The 23829-nt window shown below is 51.2% G+C and overlaps 1 protein-coding gene across 1 annotated transcript in view; it reads left to right on the top strand.

Annotated features, from left to right (window-relative positions):
- Window positions 1-23829, top strand: part of BANP (BTG3 associated nuclear protein) — a 108816-nt gene that overhangs the window by 22828 nt on the left and 62159 nt on the right. Inside the window, exons 5-7 of the mRNA XM_011928015.1 lie at window positions 7801-7917; window positions 9587-9762; window positions 22644-22883. Of these exons, the coding sequence (XP_011783405.1) occupies window positions 7801-7917; window positions 9587-9762; window positions 22644-22883 (533 nt within the window). The remainder of the gene's footprint in view (window positions 1-7800; window positions 7918-9586; window positions 9763-22643; window positions 22884-23829) is intronic.

The following is a 23829-nucleotide window of genomic DNA, read 5'->3' as shown; positions in this document are numbered from 1 at the left end:
GGTTTTGGGGAGGAAGGACACAGAGGTGAAGTCCTCCTCGTCACATCCTGTCCCGGCCAGCACCGTCAGCAGGACTCAGTGCTTGATGCTGATGTGGGTCATCTGGCTGCGGTGTGCTCTTCAGCATCTTCCACAGTCGGGTGACTCTTGCCACTTTCATCCTGTACTGTGGAAGGAAGCCGCTATGGCATCACCCGGTTGTGGAGTGGCGAGTTGTGTGCCGCCTCCTCGAGGGTGGAGTGTCACAGATACTGTTGTTAGTCTACCCGGGAGGCTTGTCTCTTCTTTCCCAGTGATTCATTTATTCACTTGTCTGTTGCCATCAACGTCTGCTTGTGGAGATGTACTTTACACTGTGGGTTAGAATCCAGTTCTGCTTCATTCTGGTGCTCACATCCTTCCAGCTTTGGCCCCTGGCAGCTTGTCAGTTGGCTCCTGTGCCCCTTGACATTCCCTCCATTCCCTCTTCATTGTAGGTGTTTCATGGTTAGTGTTTTTTTTTTTTCTTTCGAGACAGAGTTTTGCTCTTGTTGCCCAGGCTGGAGTGCAGTGGGGCGATCTCTTATTGTAACCTCTGCCTTCTGGGTTCAAGCAATTCTCCTGCCTCAGCCTCCCAAGTAGCGGGGATTACAGGCCTTGCCACCACACCCGACTAATTTTGTAGTTATATTAGAAACAGGGTTTCACCATGTTGGCCAGGCTGGTCTTGAACTCCTGACCTCAGGTGATACACCTGCCTTGGCCTCCCAAAGTGCTGGAATTACAGATGTGAGCCACCATGCCTGGCCTGAGTACTTTTTACTTGCACAGCACTACCAAATGCTTCTCCCGGCTCATTGTCAGTGCCTTTCCCAGCCTAGAATCAGCTGTTTCTCTGTGAATTGAAAAATGACGTTAGAGACCAGGATGCCATGCACGGAGGGCCCTGGCGTTAGAGACCGGGATGCGGAGCGCGGCGTCCTCCGAGCATGCGATCCTGGGTGTCTTTTCACCCAAACATGTTGCCTAGGAATCCCCCATCCTGTGCCGCTGCAGCATGCTGACTTATGTGGAGTCACTTCTGACACTGCTTCCCTCTCTCACTAGTAGTCATTTCTGTAGCTTCTAGGAAAGAGAAAGAAAACATACACGTCCTTAACCTGCTCGCCCTTCTGATTTGGGATTGTTGGGTTGAAGTCACAGATCTCTGTCAGTGCACAAGCATGGCTCCTTGGGGAGCGCAGCGTGAGGAGTTAGATCTGGAGCCTCTCAAAGCCGATTGATTGCCAGAAGCTAGAAGCTTTTTTCTTTAGCAGTGACTTCTTAAAGGTTACTCCCATTTCTCTGGTGCAGTGGTTATTTGGAGAGTTGGCTTTATGTTCTGTTATGCTTATTTCGTTAGATATTAGGAAGAAAATTTTAATGCCAATTTATTTTTACCCCTGGGTATTTTTTGTTAGATCATGTTTTTATGAGTTTTTAATCTTTAGCGTGGTGCAGTGACTTAGGCCTGTAATCCCAGCAACTCAGGAGACTGAGGTGGGAGGATCACTTGAGACCAGGAATTGAAGACCAGCCTGGGCAACATAGGGAGACCCCGTGTATAAAAATAAAATAAAATAAAAAACCCCTGGAACCTGCAAGCAGTAGAAATATACGTTAGTAAATGTTTGATTAGTCTGAATGCTGATGGTATTGATTGGGTGACATGAGCCATGGCAGTAGAGGGTCCCCTGGACTTGTGATTAGCACAGTGGGAGGATGCATCTTGCTTGTTCAGGGGGCAGTTTGGGCGATTCTCGTCCTCCCACAGCTGCCCCGGGTGCCTCTGATGCCTGAGCCTTCTACCGTGTGCTCACCCTGTGGCTTTGGGGTCCTCAGCCTGGGGAGGGGAGAGACGTGAAAAGGTGCATCCTGTTGTTAAAACCTGTGTCCTGGAAGTGACACACCTCTCGCCTGTTAGAGTCCATCGGTGGAGTCGGGCCACAGGGCCGTGTGTGCACAGGAGGGGCTTGGGAAATGCAGTCTGGATGTGCGGGGCTCCTGGGACAGGCCCTGATGGCAAGGGAAGTGGGCTGTGGGCTGCCCTGGTCTGGGGGGCTTCGGGGGGCCTGCTTTTCCTCCTGCTGAAGCTCTGAGCAGCTCCTCTTTTTGTAAGCACATTACATCAAACCAGTTTCTTCTTTTGTTTGGCCCCGGTCCTTGTGTGTTATGTAGGAGCGTAAACATCCATGGGAGAAAATGTTCTTTGGGAACAGGCACTGGATTTAAAAGAGGTCTGTCCATTTTTTTCTTAATAAGTAGAAAGCAGAAAAAATTACTTAATTCTTTTTACCTTGCTGTTGTTGAAATATTTTTCCTTGAGAGAATTCATAAAAATTAGAAAACTAATATCAGCTTTTCTAACCTGCACTTGATAATAATTACTTTGAATTATAAAAGGGATGCCTACCCGTGGCAGCAGCGTGTCACGTGGTGAGGCTGCACTCGATGGGAAGGAGACAAAAGCTCGTTTTTGTTCAAATATACGTCAGATATCCCGGTGGAGTTCCTCCTCTCCCTGCTGTGAAATACAGCCGGATATTGCGGTGTGAATGGGAGTGGTCGGTGACTGGACTCCACAGGCAATGAGCTCTGGGTCAAGATCTTGGGCTCAGCGGGGCGCCGAGGGGAAGCAGCATGCTCGGCCTTGTTCCTGCGGTGAGCTGGAGCGGGAGCCCCTGGAGGCTGGGGGTCCTGCGGTGCCCAGGGTGGGCTTCTCACTTGCTGAGTATTCAGCGCAGATGTGTTAGGCACATATTTAGCGGGTTTGGCCCTGGGACATTTGAAAGTTGTTTCAACTCATCTTTGGAGGGTTGGTGCTTGCTTTCTCCTCAGATTGTCCTCTCGGCATCTCTATGTGAGTTGAGGGTTAAGCGGAGAACAGAGTCGTGTCTCTTCTCCGCCCTGTGATCATTTGTGCCCAGGCAGAGGTGTGTGTCCAGCAGGCACCCACGGTGGTGTCTGGAGTCACCGCTGCAGATCAGGTGACTGTCTCGCCTCGTCATTTCCGCATTCGACAGCTTTCATGGAGCCTAGCCCCAGTCTCAGACCGGGACCCACCTGGCGTCTCAGCTGCCTGAGCCAGTTAGTTGGAGATGGCTTCCGATGCTAACCTCTGCTGCGAGGGTTCTCGGGTTCTGCTCACTGGCTACATGGGTCAGATGTTCTGCTGCTCTGAAGTGCTGGCTGGGCCCTCGTCCTGGGTGCTGGTGGGGTGCTGGTCCTGAGTGTTACTGGGCCCTCATCTGGGTGTCAGCTGGGTTCTGGTCCTGAGTGTTGCTGGGCCCTTGTCTGGGTGCTGGCTGGGCTCTGGTCCTCAGCGTTGCTCTCCTGTCCTTCCCTCCTTCCCGTGTCATTGTCTCTGAACCATTGCATAGATTTTCAAGTCTCTGCTTCAGAATAACTTAGTTTTCATTTCCTTTGTAATAAAACATGGCAAACACAAATTTGTGAAAATAGTTTAAATCTTGCATTTCTCAAGATTTTTAATGTTATGTCTTATTTTGGTGGCTTGTTTTGCATGTACTTGAACAAAGCCTCTTGATGTCTGTTCACATGTGCTCCGTTTTGTGTGGTCCACAAGCAACAGGGGCTGCCCTGCCAGTTGCCTAGAGCATGGGGCAGGTTCTTAGGGCTCCGAGATAAGGTGGTTCGCTGAAGCAGAAGAGAAGTGGAAGGCCACTGTGTAAGCTTAGCGTGGAAAATGTTTGCCATGACAGCTTTCAGAGTGGAAGATTTTATTTTGTTTTATTTGTAGAAATGGGGTCTCACCGTGTTGCCCAGGCTGGTGTTGGACTCCTGGGCTCAAGCCATCTGCCTACCTCAGCTTCCCAAAGTGTTGGGAGCCACCGCACCTGGTTGAAGAGGTTTTGTTTTAAATCCATCAAAGTAAAACAGTTAAAAAACTCAAACACTGAAAAGGTGAGTTGTAGCAGTAATTGAAATAGGATCATTGCCGTTGTTGTCCAGCAGGTGACTAAAAGCATGAGAAACACTTAGTTTTGAACACGGGTTCTGTCACCGGTAAGTGGTGAGACCTGGGACAGATCCTAATCTCTCTGAGCATCAGTGTCTTCATGGTAAAGCGGGTAAAATAGCCAGGATGGCTGGGGGCGAGACGTGTGCACGAAGCACTCAGTACTCCTTGAGCTCAGCAGAATAAAGACTGTTACTTCCTGGTGGGTCCCTGAGTGCCCACTCCGGGCTGGGTCTCATGGTGGCTGCCGGCTCCCGCCAGTCAGCCCTCAGACTTGAAGTCACCTTTAGTTTGGCACCTCCTGGTGGAATTCAGAACTGATCCTGCACAGTGGATGAGAACATTCTAGGCTGCCTTTTGGCATCCTGCCCGGTGGGTTCTGCTCTGGGTCGGGATTCTCAGTCTTTGCTTTTGGCATGCAGAGCAGCGGCATGTGAGCCAGCGGATCGAGAGGCATTTTACTCAAATGGGAAGCTCACTCTTGAATTCCTCCGTGTCCCGAACAGTCTTCAGCCATGTCCTGTGCATTCTTCTAGGGACTTTGGGAGACACCACTGGATGAACAGAAGGACCCTGTACAAGGGGAGGCCACGTGGAAAACTAAAGTGTAGTAAGGAGATGGCAAAACAGATGAAAGGTGCTGAGGGCTGTGGGTCAGAGTGGTTTTGGTTAGGAATGTCAGCTTCTGTCACAGGAGGACTTTGGCCTCAGACCTGATTTTGCCATTCACTGGCTGTGTGGCCGTGAGCAGGTTAATAGCTTCTCTGTGTGGGCTGCTGTCTGTGCTGTGAAGACGCTGCAGGGCCGGTCTCATGAGGCTCAGTGACCTCCTTCTCAGTTTCTTGACTGTCCTTACAGACACATTTCGATGCACACACATGCGCGTCTGTACTTACCTGTGTTTTTTGTCGCTTAGTATTGTTGTGGCACTTTTTCCACATCAGTCCTTAGCTAGGGACTTCATTCTCCTTACTGTTCCATAATTTTAAAAAAAATGTATTCTTTTGTGCAATTTGAGGTTGATTTAAATTGCGTTAGTTGAAAGCATGTAGTTTCTGGCGTTTTTAAAACATTAAAATAAATTACTTTTACAGCACATTATAGTATTGATCATTAAAAACAAAACTGGTTTATTTTTATTTTTTAATTTTTCCATTATAATGTAAATATCATGATGCATTTTGAACGTCTCTCCCATAAGCTTTTGGCAGTCGAATGTTCTGTCACTTTCTGTTCTTTGAACTTTGCTTTCCATTTCATTTCCCTCACAATTTCATCCTGTTAGCGTGGCTGTCGCGTGCCTGCGCAACAAAAACAGGGATGTAAATCGAAGCTGAAAAAGTTTGTGTTCCTAACCATAAGGCCCTAAGGGCTAAAAAACACCCTTCTGGGTTGAGTTCCTACTACAATGGTTGAACAAAACAGCGTGACTGTGTCACCCACTTAGAACTAATTCTTGATAATAAAATACTGGGAATATATTTTTGAGTAGTTAGATGGGGCCTTTTGGTTAATTATTGTATCGATGGATGATTGATTATGTTTGACTGCTTAGACGAGACAGGATTCCACGTTGGTTCTGCTGTTTTTGGTTTTTGTAGCTCTAGGGTACTGGGAAACTCGGGTCACACCAGCAATATGTGGGAGAGGAAGGAGCCCTCAGCTTCCTTGAGTTATGTGCCAGGGCTCTCAGTGGTCCGTCCTCAGAAACTGTTTTTGATGATCTCCATCTGTTTTGTTGAAAGCAAAGGATTGCAACCCAGCTGACTTACCGAGGGCTTTGTAGTCAGCTGGCGAGGCGCTGGTTTTGTCACGCGCGTGCCAGTGTTCGGGTGGCCCTGTGCTGGCTCCTGGGGCCTGCGCCCTAGGTGGATGGTGCGTCCAGTGTGCTCAGAGCAGAGGTGGTTTTTTAGGTGGGAAAAGGGCTTCGTGGAAGGGAACACACACATCGAGATGCTCGCTCACAGAGAGTCCACTTTAGGAAACAGGACGTTCTGGAAGGTGGGGATCTGGAGACTGCGTTGCTGAGAGCTGTCTGCATCCATGAGCGCCCCAGAAAGCTGTGGGGCACCCAAGGGGCACATTATTCCAGCTGGGAGCTGGTTGCCTTAGAACATGATTTCCTTCACCTTAATAAGGATCTTCAAGGGAAAAAAGGTATATTTGGTCAAATGACCTTGCCAAATGGTGGCCTGAATACATTTTACTCTGTTAAACTTTCTTCTCAGACCGTTAATGTGCCAGTGGCCACTGTGAATAGTCATTAGGGGACTGTTGGCCACTCAGCAGCACTGTCCTTCTTCAGTTGCTCATGGGGGGAGAGGGAGAATGAATGTGTGTGTGGACATGCTGTGAGCCTAGGATCCCGGGAGCACCAGCCTTCCCACATGCTGTGAGCCTAGGATCCGGGGGTACCAGCCTTCGCACATGCTGTGAGCCTAGGATCCCGGGAGCACCAGCCTTCCCACGTGCTGTGAGCCTAGGATCCCGGGGGCACCAGTGTTCCATAGCCTCCACTTGGGGAACATACCAAGCTCGTGCAAGCCAGGTAACCTCTCCAGTTCCACATCTCTGAGGAGTATAGGACTTTCGCAGCCTGTGACTGTGGTGACCAAGCCAGCAGCCACCTGGGCTGCTTTTCATACCCGATCTGTAGGTCATTTATCAGGTTTTGTTGTGTTAACTTTAGGTGTCACCAATAACAAGTAGAGGAATTTTAAAAGTAGTATTTTTGAATGAAATGCAGTTGATTATACCTTTATTTTAGGAAAAAAGCTGGTGGTCCTGTGATTTACTTGGCCATGGCATGGCGCTGTGCTTGCACTCAATGTGGGTACAGTTACAGGGATACTAGGCTGGATTTTCCGGTGTGCAAATCACAGAAAGGCAGGCTTCCCAAGTTGGTTTTTGGAGAGTGAAGTTCAAGAACGGTGTTTTATCCTCAGGTGATAACCACTTTGTATTTCAAGTGCTAGTTCTTTCTCTCCCCGCCTTTCCACAACAAAGTGTACCTTAGATATCCCTTGTGACCAGAAAGTGCTAAGGCTTCAAAATGCACAGTTGAAATCTGTGGGTGAGTCTGCACTTTGAGATGAAGCTGTGTTAGCTGCCGCCTGTCTGAACACACTAGTGCTTCCTCCAGGGTGGCACCAGGTTTGGTGGTTTCTGGGCCGTGGTTTGTTCTTTGGTAGAATTGTTCCCTTCAAAGCAGAACCTTGAGCCCTTTGGTTGTGGCTCACACATGTTCCTGCAGAACCTGGAGGCAGCACGTGTGTCCTTGCATCCCAATCCAATGTGATGTTTGCCCCTTTCTTTCTAGGGCGCTACCATTTTGGAATGATACCAGCACTTACATGGTTACGAACGTTAGATCTGTCCCATAGGAATTACTTGGGATGGAGTGACTGAAAATGTCAAGCCGGTTTTCATGCAAGTGTGTCACCCCAGAAGCTTTATTAACTGAGTGTGATAACAGCTGGTGCAGTCGCAGTCTATTCTGTGTCACACGTTCAGCATCCTCAGCCTAGCTGTCCTGAGCCTATCCAGTTGTGCAGACAGAACACCAACAATTAGGAAAGTTACACTCTGTTAAAAACCCCATCTCCAGTTTGTTCTTCCTTAGCGTTTGGGGCTCCTCCCCACCAGGACGGGTCCCTGGGAGTGAACTAGGGTGAATGACTCTTAGGCCTCCCCTCACTGCGGGTCCCTGGGAGTGGACTGTGTTGAATGACTCTTATGTGCTCTTACCATGAATGTTGTTGTTTTAAGGCCTTCTTTTTCTTTGTGATTCTTTTGTTCCCTAGCGTCGTCCCCCAGACTACAGTAATACTCAACAATGATCGGCAGAACGCCATTGTAGCCAAGATGGAAGACCCCTTGAGCAACAGGGCACCGGATTCCCTGGAAAATGTCATTAGCAAGTCAGTAGCACGGCACCAACCCCCCCTTTCCCTGCCACTGTGAGGAGTCCCGTGAGAATAAGTCAACGTCCCCAAGCCAGGGCACAGTCCAGCACGCACTTCATCTCTGTGGTCACAGGGTTGAGCTTGGCAGGCACCGCCCCAGCTCTCTGAGGTCGGGGAGGGCAGGCTGGGTGGTGCTGAGTGCTGAGTCCAGCCACACCAGGGGGCAGCTGCCGCCGGGGACTTCTGTGTCTCGTGCTGGCTGGGGTTGTGGAGGGGGCTGGCTCTGTCTCCTCACAGCAGTCAGTGAAAGCATTCATCCTCCCACCTAGCTCAGTGGTCCTCACGTCTGTCTGTCTGTGCAGAGCGTGTCAGGCAAACAGATACCCTCTCCCACGGTTGCTACGTGGTGCAGGCATGTTGAGTTTATGACTTTTTTCTTATGCCTTTTTCTCTTGAGACATTTTGAACGGAGCTTGGGTCAGAGGTGGGAGTGGACAGGAGACACCATCCCTGCCCTGTGTGAGGGAAGGCTGTGCAGTCGCCTCTGGCTGCCATCCGGGCCCTGCTGTCCCCAGGAGTGCCCCTTAGGGCTGCGTGAACCCCTGAGGATGCTGTTGCTTTTTCTTTCCCATCTGTGTCTTCACAAAGTTCTATTTGCTTTTTCTCTCAGTCTCCTTTGTGGATTGCTCCTCCTCCAGCTTCGTCCCCTTTCCTATTGTCTTAGCTCAGTTCTCCAGGGCCGCAGCTGTGGTCACGAAGGTCTGATACGCGGGGTGAAGGGAGAGGAGTTGGCGATGGGTGGTGAGGAGGTACCAGGGTCAGCTGTGCCTCGGGGGCTTTGTGCTGAGGTCAGCCGGGCACATAGCCAGTGTTGAGATCAGGTTCAGCATGGACAGCGCTCTGGAGAACCCAGGCCAGGAAGTGCAGAGTGCAGCCTCCTCTGGGTGTGGCCAGTGTTTTCAGCACCCCTTTTTTTGACTTTGCAAATAGAGAAATTGTGGTCCTTTCTCTTCTGGTGCATAGCAGTCCACGGTAGGGGATGTTAAAAGGATCATTAAAAAAGGGAAGTAGTAAGTCTCTAAATCTTTTTTTTGAGCACTTGAGCTGGCCTCGCCCTGCTTTGCTAGCGGTGTTCTGTCTTTCCACATCAGCAGCCCTTGGGATGATGGCAGCTCCGATGGGATCTCGGTGGGTTTTTTAAGCCCCTTCAGGGTGTTTTGCCTGTGGGCGTACTTGGGATGCTGCTTGCTTTGCAGAGGCGGAGCCATCTCCAGCAAGCGCAGCAGCATGGATCGAATGGCCCAGGCCTCTGGGCACAGTCTTCTGATTCAGTCTTTCCTTTAACCTCGCCTGAAAAAAGACTCTTACCAGCATTTCATAGGTTGACTGCTGAACTCAGAAGGCAGCATACTAGGCCTGAGTCCCAGTGAGTTACAATTTTACTTCTTTTGTGATACAAATAGTTTCTTTAAATGGTTAAGTTTTATTTTATACAGTTTCGTTTAGCCCCGGACCATTTTCTCCTATGGAGTTGCTATTAATCTTGGTAGAGAGAGCGCTATGGGAAGGCTGTGTGATCCACTGGTCCATGCAGAGTTAGATTTTGTGATAAGGAAAGCACTGACCTTGGCGTGCTGCTTGTGGCTCTTACCACACTGGGTTGGTGTGTTTCTTTCCCGTTCAGCGCTGTGCCTGGGCGTCGGCAGAACACCATTGTGGTGAAGGTGCCGGGCCAAGAAGACAGCCACCATGAAGATGGGGAGAGCGGCTCGGAGGCCAGCGACTCGGTGTCCAGCTGCGGACAGGCGGGCAGCCAGAGCATTGGGAGCAACGTCACCCTCATCACGCTGAACTCAGAAGGTGCGTCCCAGGCGTCTTCTTTCCTTGGCCAGAGCAGCAGTAGGATTTTTGTTTGTTTGTTTTGCTTTTTAGAAATTAATTTAGTTGTTTTTTAAAAAAGTGATACAGTGGCCGTGCGCGGTGGCTCACGCCTGTAATCCCAGCACTTTGGGAGGCCGAGGCGGGTGGATCACCTGAAGTCGGGAGTTCAAGACCAGCCTGACCAACATGGAGAAACCCTGTCTCTACTGAAAATACAAAATTAACCAGGTGTGGTGGCAAGTGCCTGTAATCCCAGCTACTTGGGAGGCTGAGGCAGGAGAATCGCTTGAACCTGTGGGAAGTGGAGGTTGCAGTGAGCTGAGATCGTGCCATTACACTCCAGCCTGGGTAATACAGCAAAACTCTGTCTCAAAAAAAAAAAAAAAAAAAAAAAAATGATACAGTGTAGGACAAGCGCGGTGGCTCACGCGTGTAATCCCAGCACTTTGGGAGACTGAGGCAAGTGGATCATGAGGTCAGGAGTTCAAGACCAGCCTGGCCAAGATGGTGAAACCCCGTCTCTACTAAAACTACAAAAGTTAGTCGGGCATGGTGACAGGTGCCTGTAATCCCAGCTACTTGGGAGGCTGAGGCGGGAGAATTGCTTAAACCCGAGTAGCAGAGGTTACAGTGAGCTGAGATCGCACCACTGCACTCCAGCCTGGGTGACAGAGACTCCGTCTCAAAAAAAAATAGTAATACAGTATAAAAATGAAGAGTAAAGGGAAAATAACTTGTGATTCCACCATTCTGAGATCTGTAAACCTTTTTTTTTTTTTTTTTGTGCACATTTCATAAGATTTTATTACTCACTTCTTTCCCCTACACGGTAGAAATCTTTCCATGTTAGTGCAGATGGACAGAGTCGCTTTTAGCCAGTTTTGCTTATTTCATCAGGTCTGGATGCTTTCCAGGGATGGCCCCCTGTAAGCTTTCATTATTGAAACTAGCATTGGCCTGCTGTCTTTTCATGTCTCTTGGATCCGTGTCTGGACATGGGCTCTCAGAGGCAGATTGCTGGGCTAGAGGATGCAGAGGCAGGACACAGCTTCCACGGGGTCCATGACGCACTGCCCGTTTCCTCTGAGATCTAGAAGGATGTGACCCTCTTTGTCCTACTTGGACTCCTAGCGGGGGCTTCTCTCCTGCAGGGCTCTGAGGCGCCCTTCCGCCTGGCCCTTGGCCTGCCCAGTGTGCCTTTCAGAGCCCTCTTCCCTGGAGAGCCTCTGTGTGCCCTTCATCCGTAAGTGACCAGAGACTGTCAGTTACTACAGTGAGGAGAAAAGAAAGAACCAAACAGACTTAGTTTTGTGCGTGGAGTTGTAAAGCATGTGTTTTCCTTACTTACTAGGAAGAGCTCCAGTTTTTCCTTTTTCTGTGTCTGAGTTGTTGATTTTTCCTAGCAACCCGATGTTGATTTGTCTACTGAACAAAGGTTTTCCTGTTAGGAAGACTCATTACCCTATCTGAAACATTGAAAACAATGTTTTCCACAAAATTGACTTTTACCTCTAATACAGATTGCTAGGATTCAGATGGCAGAATGGCGGGAAGAGAGAAAGAGAGGTTGAGTTGATCTTTTTTTTTTTTTTCCAGTTGAGATCTAATTTATATACCATAAAATTGACCATTTTAAAGCATACATCTCAGTGGTTTTTAGTATATTCACAAGGTTGTACAGTCATCACTTCAGACTAATTCTAGAGTATTTTTTATTACCCCCAGAAGAAGCCCTGTGTCCATCAACAGTCACTTTCCATTCTCCCAGCCTCCAGTCCCGGCACCCAACTCATCTCTGTCCTTGTGGATGTGCCTGTTGTGGACCTTGACTCTAAATGGAATCCTGTAGCGTCACCTACCTTGTAGCTTTTGCCCCAGCATTTGTTCCTTTTCATGACTGCGTGATATGCCGAGGTACGGATGGCCCATATTCTGTTGATCCATCATCAGTTGATGGACATCTGGGTTGTTTGCACTTTTTGGCTGTTGTCAGGAATGCTCCTGTTGTCAGGAATGCTGCTGTTGTCAGGAATGCTGCTGTGAACATTGATGTGCAGGTTTTTGTGTATGTAGGAATTGCAGGGTCAGGGCAATGGAGTTTTTCACACATTGAATTTGAGGAACGGAGGGGTGCTCCTGATTTCATTTTCATGGAAATTGAAAATCACATTGCAGTAACGACAGACTAATTGTTTTAATTATTTTTCGATGTGGGTTTTGTGTAAATCCCCACATAGATCTGGCCACCCCTTTCAGGCCTGATGTTTGTTTGATTTAAACTGTGTTAGCTGAGGCAAAAAAAAAAAACAAAAAACAACTTGGTAGTTCTGGGGAGTCCAGGGTCATAAAAACAAAAAAAAATCTAAATGAACTTATGAGAAGATACCAAATTTGGAGCCTGCTTAATATTAATCTGTATCTATAAGGAAAAATACAAATTTTCTTTGTGTCTGAGTTTAAGTTCTTTCGATGTTTTGTGTAAGACATTTTTCTTTAGCAAAGGCTCTGAGCAGACTTTATAGCCGTTTTTGCCACTGATTGTTCTCATCAAACATAATTTTGTTGTACAACACAGGTTGTTAGGATTGGGGTGAATTGCAGAACTTTTTCTCATCTTCAACTTGACTTTGTTTTGAAGGGGAGGTCATCATCCCGAGCCATTCTGTTTTCTCATCCCATTAGGAGGAAACATTTCTTGTAATAAATCTCTTTCACTGACTCTGTCCTTGGGAATGTCTATCCCAGTGGGGTCGGTGTTATGAAAATATCTGCTTGAGCCGCCTTATTTGGCATAGTGGCTTGGTGAAAATGACACCCAGAGGAAGTCATCTTTAAATGATTGCTGTCTATGTAAATGTTGGAAAAATAGCCAGTCCATTAATGTCTCTGATGTCAGATTGACTCTCAACCCGTAGTGATGTCATCTCTTCAGCATTTCCGTGGGGGTGCAAATGTGCCAAGAATGGGGCCAGCAGCTTCCTGCCTGTGCCCCTCTGTCCCAGAGCACCTGGACAGGTGGTGAATCAGTGAGTTTCTGCGAGGGAAAGCATTAGGAATATGGGAAGTGCTAAAAGGGGGTGCACTTGTCTTTCTGTTTAGTTGTTTTAGGCTCTGATAAGAGACAGGAGCCGCAGCAGACAGATTGTTCTTAGCTTCTCGTTTAAGTATTTAAGTGCCTTAAGTCTTAGAGAACCACAGATTTCAAAATGGTTATTTCTTAAGAATTCCAAATGGCTTGTGTGAATTGACATGCTGTTTTATATCAAATTTGGAGCCAGTTTATTATACTGCAAAGATACCATATCATTTTATTCTAGTTTTTTTTCACTTAGGTAATGCTGTTTGTTATGACAGACACTCCACTGGAATAAGAAGGACGGTAACTCCCAGCTATTGAAAGCAGGGAACAGTAGACTGTGTCTCATTGGAATAAGGACGGTAGCTCCTGATTGTTGAAAGCAGGGAACAGTAGACTGTGTCTCTTTGGAATAAGGACGGTAGCTCCTGACTGTTGAAAGCAGGGAACAGTAGACTGTGTCTCATTGGAATAAGGATGGTAGCTCCTGACTATTGAAAGCAGGGAACAGTAGACTGTGTCTCATTGGATAAGGACGGTAGCTCCTGACTGTTGAAAGCAGGGAACAGTAGACTGTGTCTCATTGGAATAAGAAGGAACGGTAGCTCCTGACTGTTGAAAGCAGGGAACAGTAGACTGTGTCTCATTGGAATAAGGATGGTAGCTCCTGACTATTGAAAGCAGGGAACAGTAGACTGTGTCTCATTGGAATAAGGACCGTAGCTCCTGACTGTTGAAAGCAGAGAAACAGTAGACTGTCTCATTGGAATAAGAAGGACCGTAGCTCCTGACTCTTGAAAGGTTGAAAGCAGGGAACAGTAGACTGTGTCTCATTGGAATAAGGACGGTAGCTCCTGACTATTGAAAGCAGGGAACAGTAGACTGTGTCTCGTTGGAATAAGGACGGTAGCTCCTGACTGTTGAAAGCAGGGAACAGTAGACTGTGTCTTTGTTCTTGTGCTTGCCTTTTGTCAGTAGTTTTGGTCTTAGTGTGCTCATAGCTTTGTTTTGTACTTGAAAATGTGTGGGGCCCCATTGTTCAATGACTAAGCTGCCAGCTGAGTTAGAGAAACAAGTTGAGCTAAAATGGACCTAGAGTGGGATCTGTTTGTCCATTAAGGGATTTAGTTGGGTTCTTAATCAAGAGTTTAAATTCCTGCTGTGTATGCATTTGCCAATTCCTACAAAATGGACTAATCCTACATGTAAAATGTCAGGTACGTAATTTCAGTGGGGAAGGATTGTCATTGAATTCTAATTGAATTATTGCCAGGAGTTGGTCCCATGGACCTCCCAGTCAGTAGAGTGACTTACATGGTAGCCCTTGACGATGCTGGTGAAGGCTGGTGAGGCACAGCGGGGAGAGTTGGGCAGCTGGGAGAGCTGTCAGCTGCGGCCGTCCTTCAGCTGCTGCTGGCACGCCATGCTGTGTGGTTAGATCCCCAGACCTCGCTGTCCACGGAACGTCAGCCATGCACGTGTGTGGAAAAGAGAATGTGTAGCCACGTAGCCATGCTTTGCTGTGTGGTCAGATTCACACACCTTGCAGTCCATGGGATGCCATCCGTGCACATGGAAAGAAGAACATTTTGCTACAAATATTCCTCAAACATTTATTTACAGAATTCATCTTATGTGGTTTCAACATAAGTGCTGTATGTGTGAGGTAACAGGGCAACAACTTTTTCATGGTAGTCCTGAGGTGATTGCTAATAAGAATAGGACTGCAGAGAGATGAGTGACCACAGTAAAACCAAGGGAAACAGGAGACAGCAGCGTGAGAGAACAGTCATGGCTCTGTGTGCCACAGAGTGGCCAGAAGGGCAGTCTGGGTAAGTGAGTGGGGTTGATGGTGTCTCAGCAGCTTGGGTTGAGTTTCTGGATGCACAGCCTGTGCCCCAGGATGGAGGTGTCGGGAGCAGTCTTGACCCATGACCGTGTTGGTGCCAAGCAGTCAGGAGTTCACCCAGGCTCCTCCCCACCCCCTCCTCCACCCGGAAAGACCCCCTTCCCATCCCTGCCCTGTGAGACCAGACGCTTGGACAGCAAACTTCTCAGGCGCTAGAGGCGCTCAGCTCTCCAGAGCTCGGGCACCAACTGGTGCTGGACTCGGGTTCTCTGCGTGACCCGGAGGCGCAGGATCCTTTTAACTCAGGGTTAAATTATTGTTCACTTTAAGAGATGTTTAAGCATTATAGGCGAAATCTTTACAATAGAATTGTTGATGGAAAACAGCCCACTCAGAAAAAAACAAAGCAAAATAAAAGCAGCCCACACCAAAAAAGCATTTTGAAAGAAAATGGTACAGTGTTCCATTTCTAAACTGAAGTCTCTGTAATGTGTAGTTTGTGGAATGTCAGTGTTACAGATGTCTAAAATTCTCAAATACAGTGTCACATAATCATAAAGTCCCTGATTTTAGAGCGAGGCCACCCTATCAGGAGCCCACCTGGATTTCATAGTTGTCCTTTTTGCTTTTCAGGATACCTTTTCTCTTCCCCTCCCCTCCCCTTTTGATCTTTCTGCTCCCCTTTTCCCATCCCAAATATTCATTAAGCATCCACTAGTACCTGATGGGAATGGAGGTTCTTTTGAAGCATCCATATGTGACGTTGTAGACATCTAGCCAGTAGATGGCCAGAGTTGGCGTGTTTGGGACAAATGTGGCTTTACCTTTGTGGGGTGTCCCTATCCCCCAGGATCCTGGCATACCCCAACACATTGTATTTTCTTGTGGGGCAAATAATGATGAGGAGCCCAACAGATGAAATGTCTCATGCGTTCCACATAGAATTCTTACTCTCCACCTTGGATAGGAGAGATGAATTATTGACAGTTACCGTTAATCGTGTCCTGGCTCCTGAAGCATTTTGAGCTGTGATGTGTGTCACCACGCAGCCTGGGCTGCCTTTAGGTTTGAAGTCTACGGGGGTTTGCTCTGTGTCATCCATTTTTGGAACCATTATGCAGAGTTGCTTTTGAAATTCATAAACAGCTTGAGTAAGCCTTTGCAAAAGCCAGTTGAAAATTAATTTTTGGCAGGGATGGCATATCTAGTATGAATCTGTTCTCTGAAGACTTACCTGGAGATGGTGAGGCTGACCTTGAGCTGAACTGACGTGGAGTTGGTTGTGTTGTGGAAATTAACACCACGCTCTAAGGCTTTGAACAACCCTGCAGCCCAGTGGCTCGTAAAGGATGGCCTTCTGATTTGTTCACTGTCCTGCCGGAGACGGAAATCCGGCATTTGTCACCTCTGTGACTACAGGGGACTAACGTGTGGAATCCCAGGGACAGGAATCCTGAGCCATCACCTGAAAAATGACCATGGAACTCTACTTCCCAGGGTGTTCGTGTGAAGTTAGGGCTTCGGTCTTGGACAACACACAGACTAACGTTTATCGAATTGTTTCATCTGCTCTTGGGAAGTCAGCCTTCAAGTGAAAGTAGGAGAGAGAGGGATCTTAAAAAGACTATTTCAATTATTGGTTAATTCCTTTCTATAGACTGCCTAAGAAAAAAGGGTAAATTAATAACTGTTCACTGTGGTTTGACAGTACAGATTCCAGGCTGGGATTTTTAAATCATTGTTTTGTTTCCCTTTTTACCCCAGTAGGGCATTCTGGATATATAAAAGTCCAGTAACCCAGCAGACTATATCAGGAAGCAGATATGAGACAGTGCCTTCCATGTCAATGCAGAAAAGGCATCATTTGAACTCAGAGTCTTTGAGGATCGGCAGCTTTCTAGGAAGAGACACTGGAAATGTGTGAATCACTGGTCATTAGCAGGCAGGGACTTCTCATGGCCTAGAGCGTTTGCCTCCTTTCCCAGTCTGCCTCTCACTTGGCCTGCGACCTCTGTCAGGGTCATTCATTTCTGCAGACGTGTGAGCACTTCTCCTGTAAGATGGATAGTGGACTGGCTCAGCTGCTGGCGTTACTGTGAGGACTGAGGAAATGAGCCCTCTGAAGTGGTGGAGGTGTGGATTCAGGAGCCTGCCTGACAGGACGGGCCCTCCCTCAGTGCGATGTGACGTGGGCCTGCCCCCTGCCTAGTCCTTAGACCGCTGCCTGCACCCGTCAGAGCTCAGCGGGCCTTTGTGTTCTCCTGGTGCGGGAGGTGGGAAGCCTGCCTGGAGTGGTATCCTTCATGTTCGCTCTCTACACACGGGGCCCTCCTCGTACAGGTCAGAACCCCCTTGCCTCAGAACCTCCTTGCTAAATGGGGCCCACCCCACAGCCTCTGATTGGTGGGGCCTGAGAATGAGTATTTTCAGCAAGTTCCCCGTCACTGCTGATGCTGCTGGTCTGAGAACATGCCTGAAAATCTCCAGCACTTAGAGGAGTGAAGTGGGAGTGATGTTGTCAGTAGGAAATCCGTGGACACAGGTGTGGATGCGAACCAGTAGACGGGTGGGTCAGCACTGATAATGTGGCTGTGCTGAGCAGGAAGCACAGGGCGTGGAGCTGTGAGCCGCCAACACAGGCCGCCATAAGCTGGGTCCTGCTGGATGCTCGAGGCGGGAGATTCCTGGGAGGACTGGCCAGGTGGCCTTTGGGTAACTCTGGTGGAGGCAGAGTCTAGAGTCAGAGTCTTCTGCAGTGCTGAAAAAAGGTCAGGAAGAAGTGTTGAGGCCTGGACGAGACCAGTGGTTGTGGAGGGAGGGCTCATTGTGACCTGCAGTGCAGGAGGAGCCACCCAGAGCTGGGGCAGCTCTGTGTGGGATGGAGGGCGCAGCCATCCTTGGGTGCACTGGGTCTGGACGTTTGCACACCAGCCCTCGGTGGGGCCTGAGCCTGCGAGAGGATGAGCTCAGCGGCTGCCCCCACGTTGCCTTGAGGTGGGAGCCTGGGGAGGACGGAGGTGGCAGGTGGCAGCCCCTCCAGGAGCCAGCTGCCCCCCTAAGTCAGGGACATTCTCGGTCTGGGCATGGAGAGCCCACGTCATCCCTCCTGGAGGGTCTCAGTGACACTTTGACATGATTTCGACTCACTGCTTGAAAAACAACTCTGAACTCTTGTCCAGTGTTTACTTTAAAAATATTATCTCACCACAGAGAGCTCAGCTAAGTGCGTTTCAGTGAGAGCTCAGCTAAGTGTGTTTCAGCACTGTCAATTCCTGAGAGAGGCTTCAGGATCTTTAGCAGCTTGGTGGCTACAGCTGAGAGCCCCTGCCTACTGTCCCCACACGGTCCTCGCACTGGCCCTGCATGGCCCACGTCCTGGTGTGGGTGGGTGATGGTTGGGGAGGCCAATGACATAGGATGCTGCTGCCCTTCCTGCTGCCTGCCTCGGGTCCTGTGCTTGGGATCTCCAGGTCCTAAGTCCGGAGATGCTTGGTGTCGCTGGAGACCACCCTCATCTACCCAGAGTTCCCGTTAAATGAACCTCAGTGCTAGGAACGCTGGGAAGTTTAAAGACAGTGGGTCTCATTGTGAGCCCTACTGACCCCAGGTCCTTGGCCGTTCTTGGATTACTGAGCAGCCCTGTAATCAGCTGCCTGTGCCCTCTGCCCGTGCCCTCTGCCTGTGCCCTCTGCCCGTGCCCACTCAGCTCGTGTTCTCTGCCCGTCCCCTCTGCCCATGCTCCCTCTGCCCATCCCCTCTGTCCGTGCTCCCTCTGCCCATACCCTCTGCCTGTGCCTCCTCAGCTTGTGCCCTCTGCCTGTGCCCCCTCAGCTCATACCCTCTGCCTATCCCTTTGCCAGTGCCCTCTGTCCATGCCAGTTCAGCTTGGACCATGCTGCTCGCTGCCTAGGTGACTGGGCCCTGCTTGGTTCTCCACCCTTCCGTGTCCCTTCTCTGCCCTACATTCCCTGCTCCGGCCACGCTGGTTATCTTACCTTCCTGGGGCACGTGGCCTCTCCTGGCCTGGGTCGGTGCTGCTCCCCACTCTGGAATGTTCTTTGGAGTTCTTCCCCTGGGTGGTTCCTTCCCCCTTCCCTGCTTGGGGTCACCTGTTCTCGTCTGAGGTCAGCTGTACCCCTGCCTGTCTCCCTGTTTGCTTGCAGGCCACTGTCCCTGGCACTTGGGAGTCAGGAGGAGCAGGGCCGAGGTCTCGCGCTCCAGGAGCTACCGGGCGGCTGCTGTGCAGGGACTCAGGTACTCAGGTGCTCCTCCAGGGCCTCACCGGCTTTCCCTCCATTCGTGCTCCTTTACCTGGGGCTCTGGACTGGCGCCGCCAGGAGGCCTGGCTGGCCCGGGCTGGGAGCCCACGTTGAACAGCGTCTGTGTGGGATCGAGGCTGATTCCTGCAGCCCCAGTTCACGCTGGATGGCATCTGAGGGTGTCACCCTGGCTTGAGCCCAGCCCGGGTGTGGGAGTCAGGGAGACCTTGCAGTGGGACAGTTCCCATTCACCAGCTGGGCCTGTGCAGCCTCTGCTTCCCAGCCACCAGGGGCCACAAGCAAATCTCTGCCCCTTGCCCAGGCCCCAAGGCAGAACATTTTTAAAAATCCTCCCTTCACAAGGACGGACACAGGGAGGGATTCAGCCCCTTAGGTTAGATCTGACCAGGAAATCTGTGGCATGGTCAAAGGTCAGCATGAGCAGGGAGCTGTGTCTGGGGCCTCCCATCCGTGCGGGAGAAGCACGTGGCGCTGGGAAATGCGTGGTGCAGGCGCCAGTGCTCCAGAGCTGCCTCGGCTGCCGTCCTCCCACATCTTGGGTTTCCCCTGCAGATTCCCATTTAAATCTTCAGTCCCATGGAGTCCATGACTCTCTGTAGCCATGGTGTGAGCAGCGTGTGGCGTCGGATCTCAGAGCCTGGACCACTGCTGCCTTGGCTCACACGCCCCCTGTGTGCCGCCCTTCTCCTCCCCATGGCTTCCTGACTGGACTGCTGCTGGCCAGGGCCTGCACTGCTGTGTTCGATGGCATTGGCCTGTGACCCTGAGCACGGGCCTAGATGCCAAACTTTAGACCCAGTGCCAGGCACTTGGGTGTCCCATAAGGATTCCTAGATAAAGTGATAAAATACCCGGAGGGTGGATGCTCTTAGCTTTCTAACTGTGGCCTCTACACAGCCCCTGCCGTGAGACTCCGTTCGTTAGTCTCAGGTCACGTGTTTCCATTTTGCTCCTCGTATACTCGTATACAGATGGAATATAATAGAGACTGGCTGATAGATGTTCTGAAAAAATGCACATCTGAGCATGTGTTCCTAGCAGCATCCCTGTACTTCTGAACCACCTCTGAGCATCAATGCTTCTTACTCATCTCTGTCCTGAATTCCAAAAGTTAGCTGTTTTCTATCCTGAGCTACAGCCAAGAGCCCAGCCACACTGCCCTGCCTGTGACAGTGTGTGTTTGTGAGGACAGGGTGACCAGCCCTGCTCTGATATTTCATGGAAATCTTATGTTTCGGGGAATGGGAAAGGCTGCCCGTGGAGGGAACTGTGCACACTGGGAGCACCCGGCAGCCACCGGCTTCTCGGTTGTGTTCCAGGCTTCCTGGCCTGGTAGGCAGGGCTGGCTGCCCTTGTAGGAGCTGGAAAGTCAATATTGGGACATTTCAGAATAAAGCTCACAGACGTTCTGAGGCAGCGATGCCCAGGGTGGCATGACTGTAGCCGGCCCTGGGCCTTGGAGACTCCGGCATAGCATGGCGTCCCTCCTAGGTCCTGGCCCTGGGCCTTGGAGACTCTGGCATAGCGTGGGGTCCCTTCTAGGTCCCGGCCTCTCGTAGGAGGTATTTAGGTTTCCACCCTTCCACAGGGGAGGACGTGCCAGGGGTGGGGAGACTCTTGCAGCCTCACTTTGGTTCAACTTCAGGGTCGGAAGAGATTGTTTGGGAAGCTGCTGAGCTTCCAAGCAGGAGTGTGAGTTTTCCCATTTATGATCCTGTGTGGAGCTTTCTTCTGTCACACGGGGAGGCTTTGAACAGGGAGTTTGACAAGCCACCAAGCCTTTCACATACTGTACTTGGTCAACCTGAGGACAACCCGGAGACGCCGTTACACAGAGAAGGAGTCCGTGGTTCAGAGAAGACCAGTGACTTGTGAAGGGTCAGCTAGGAAGCTGAGAGCCCATGCTTGGGAGGGAGGGAGGCAGAGAGGTCTAGAGGGACTGGCGGGCGTCACTGCCTGGGCAGGCAGGTGGGAAGTCCCACTCCATCGCCACAGGAGTGTGCTTTGCCGGCAAGCTCAGGCCACTCCAGGTGCCTGGCCACCCTGTCTACTCCGTGCGGAGCGTGGGCCTGTCCACGGGTCCTTGCTGTGGCCTCACTGGCAGTGGAGAACATGGTGCATTCCCACACCTAAATGCGCTGGTCTGGGCGACTGCATTTTAACTGCCCTGAGAATGCTGGCGTCCGGGGCATGCTGTGACTTACACTCTGTGCAGAGGCAAGGACTGGCATCATGTGCATGGGGGCGACGGCAAGCCGGCTGCTGACACTGGAGTCCCTTACCTCTGCGTCTTTCTTGGTGTGAGTGGCTGGCCAGTGGGAGAGCATGGCTGGCAGTGAGGTGTGAGGGGCCCCAGGGAAGGTTCCAAATACTCTGCAGGTGGCTGGGGCAGGTACCACCTGTGTGCGAGGATATCGGTATTTCTGGGGTCCCGGGTCCAGGATGAGCAGAGTGTGTGACTGTGTTGGCGCTCAGGTCCCAAGGCCCCACAGCCCCACAGGCACCTGGCCCTGCTGCTCTCGTGTCCTTGCCCTGCCTCCGGACGCAGCCTTGGCTTCTCCTTCTGTTTTTAGTAACCTTTGGGGTCCCAAGATCACAAGGGGTGTGTTCCACGTGGTTAAGGGACGTCTGTGGCAGGGAAGGAAATTTGGCTACAAAAGGGGAAGGAATTCCAGTGCTCTGGGCAGGAGGTCAGAGCAGGTGCGGTGCACAGACCCCAGATTCTCTGCGGAGCTGCCCAGCGGGGAGGCATGAGGCGCACAGAGCATGAAAGGGCGGTGGCCCAGAACACTGTGGTGGCCGGAACTCTACGGGGAGGAGTGCAGAGCCCCTTGGAGCTCCACGTGTCCCACACAGAGCCATTTTCTCACGCCGGGCCAGGCCGACCCTCAACAGCGCAGAGGGAGTGGTAGAACGTGCTCGGCTCTTTGGACCATGGTGAGGGCCCAACAGCCTCTTCTCAGTGCAGAGTCCTCTAAACACAGGAAGGAGCATTGGCTCTCCGTTGTCCCAGAGACAGATGTGCCAAGTGGTCTCTTTCCAGATGTGGGCAAACATTGACATTTTTATTTTTTTAAAGCTTTTTACTCTGCTGGGGCTGTGAAGAGAACCTGGTGTTTGAGACCAGAGCTTGTTTGATGTCAGCTCTTCTAGACCTGAGGACGGACTTGGGCCTGTGCTCCCCCTGGGCGCTGCAGAGGCTCCTGCTGCTGGACACACACCCACCAGCCTTCTGCGAGCAGCAGGCAGGGCCATCCCGGGAGGTTCAGATGCGGGGGCGCTAGGTGCACTGCGATCTGCTTGCTTCACGGAGTTAGCAGGGTGGGCTGAGCTCTGAGGGGCCGGCCTTCAGTGCAGAGCAAGGAGGATTGCCAGGACACGGCCTGCCTGCCACATTCATCCATGTGAAATGGATGGAAGGACACCTCGGCCACTTCTGGGAGTGGTGGGATCGTTTCTGTTCCTCGTCAGTTCTTTCTTGGGCAGCAGTCGGAGGCTCCAGCGCTCTTGGTGACTGCATCGCAAGTCAGGAGGGATCTGCCCAGCCCTGTGCGGAGCACCTTTCCTGGGTGTGTCTGAGCAGAACACTCTGCTGTCCTGAGTGTGAGCTTATGTGAGCCTTGGCCATCTGAGGACCCTGTCTTCTCTTTTTCAGAGGATTACCCCAATGGCACCTGGCTGGGCGACGAGAACAACCCCGAGATGCGGGTGCGCTGCGCCATCATCCCCTCCGACATGCTGCACATCAGCACCAACTGCCGCACAGCCGAGAAGATGGCGCTCACGCTGCTGGACTACCTCTTTCACCGCGAGGTGCAGGCCGTGTCCAACCTCTCGGGGCAGGGCAAGCACGGGAAGAAGCAGCTGGACCCGCTCACCATCTATGGCATCCGGTGTAAGTCGGGCCCCGCCTTGGGGGCGGGGTGTGCAGGGAGCTGAGTCAGGACCCACATTGCATCGCTGAGGACGCTGGCATCAGGAGTACTGGCACGGGGCTGCGTTTCTCCAAGCAGTTTGAAATCCCAGCCCGAGGATCAGTGCTCGAGGGGGTGGACGCCTGGTTGACCCTGATGTGCTCGCTGCGCCTGGCGTGCCTGTACCAAAATGGCTCATATGCCCCATAATATAGACACCTACTGTGTACCCTTAAAAGGTAAAAAACTCCTCGCCTCCTGTCTGTAGGCCACTCTTGAGGAAGGGAGAGGAGGAGGAGAGCCGGGGCCTTCCCTGCCATCCTGGTCGTGGTGACTCAGGCCCTCCTGAACCTCTCCGCCGCGGGTGGAGTGCCGCCTGCCTTGAGGGCTGGGTCTCTCAGCAGCCGTGCCTGGGCCTCTGTGCTGACCTGGCTGTGACGGGAGCCAGGAGAGCTCCAAAGCCTGATTTTTGTGCCCAGCCCAGCCTGTGACGTTTCCCTCCCTTCCGAAGAGCGGGACTTGCTCCAGTTGGCGATGGCAGTGTTGCCCTTCAATGGTGTTTGATGGGCGCTCAGGTCCTCCTTGCCAGCATACATGGTCCATTTGCTCCAGAGCCTGTCTGCTTCAGAAGCTGTCCTGCTGGCTTCTGGCGAAGATGTAAAGTGAAGCAGCAGCAAACACGAGAGACACGAGGCCCCTGGTGGGAAGGTGTGGGAGGGGCAGCGGTCTCCGGCAGTCCAGGCTCTGGAGAGTTGCCACAGGGGAGCCTGAAATGTAAATCTGATCTCGCAACAAGGCAAGCGAGGCAGAGCACTCGGTGTCCAGGATCTCACCGTGCAGGGGTGTCCGGGGCCTGACCGTGCAGGGGTGTCCGGGGCCTGACCGTGCAGGGGTGTCCGGGGTCTCACCGTGCAGGGGTGTCCGGGG

Source organism: Colobus angolensis, unplaced genomic scaffold (assembly GCF_000951035.1).
Source record: "Colobus angolensis palliatus isolate OR3802 unplaced genomic scaffold, Cang.pa_1.0 Scaffold76, whole genome shotgun sequence".
Lineage (NCBI taxonomy): Eukaryota > Metazoa > Chordata > Mammalia > Primates > Cercopithecidae > Colobus > Colobus angolensis.
This window is presented reverse-complemented; position numbering and strand designations above follow the sequence as displayed.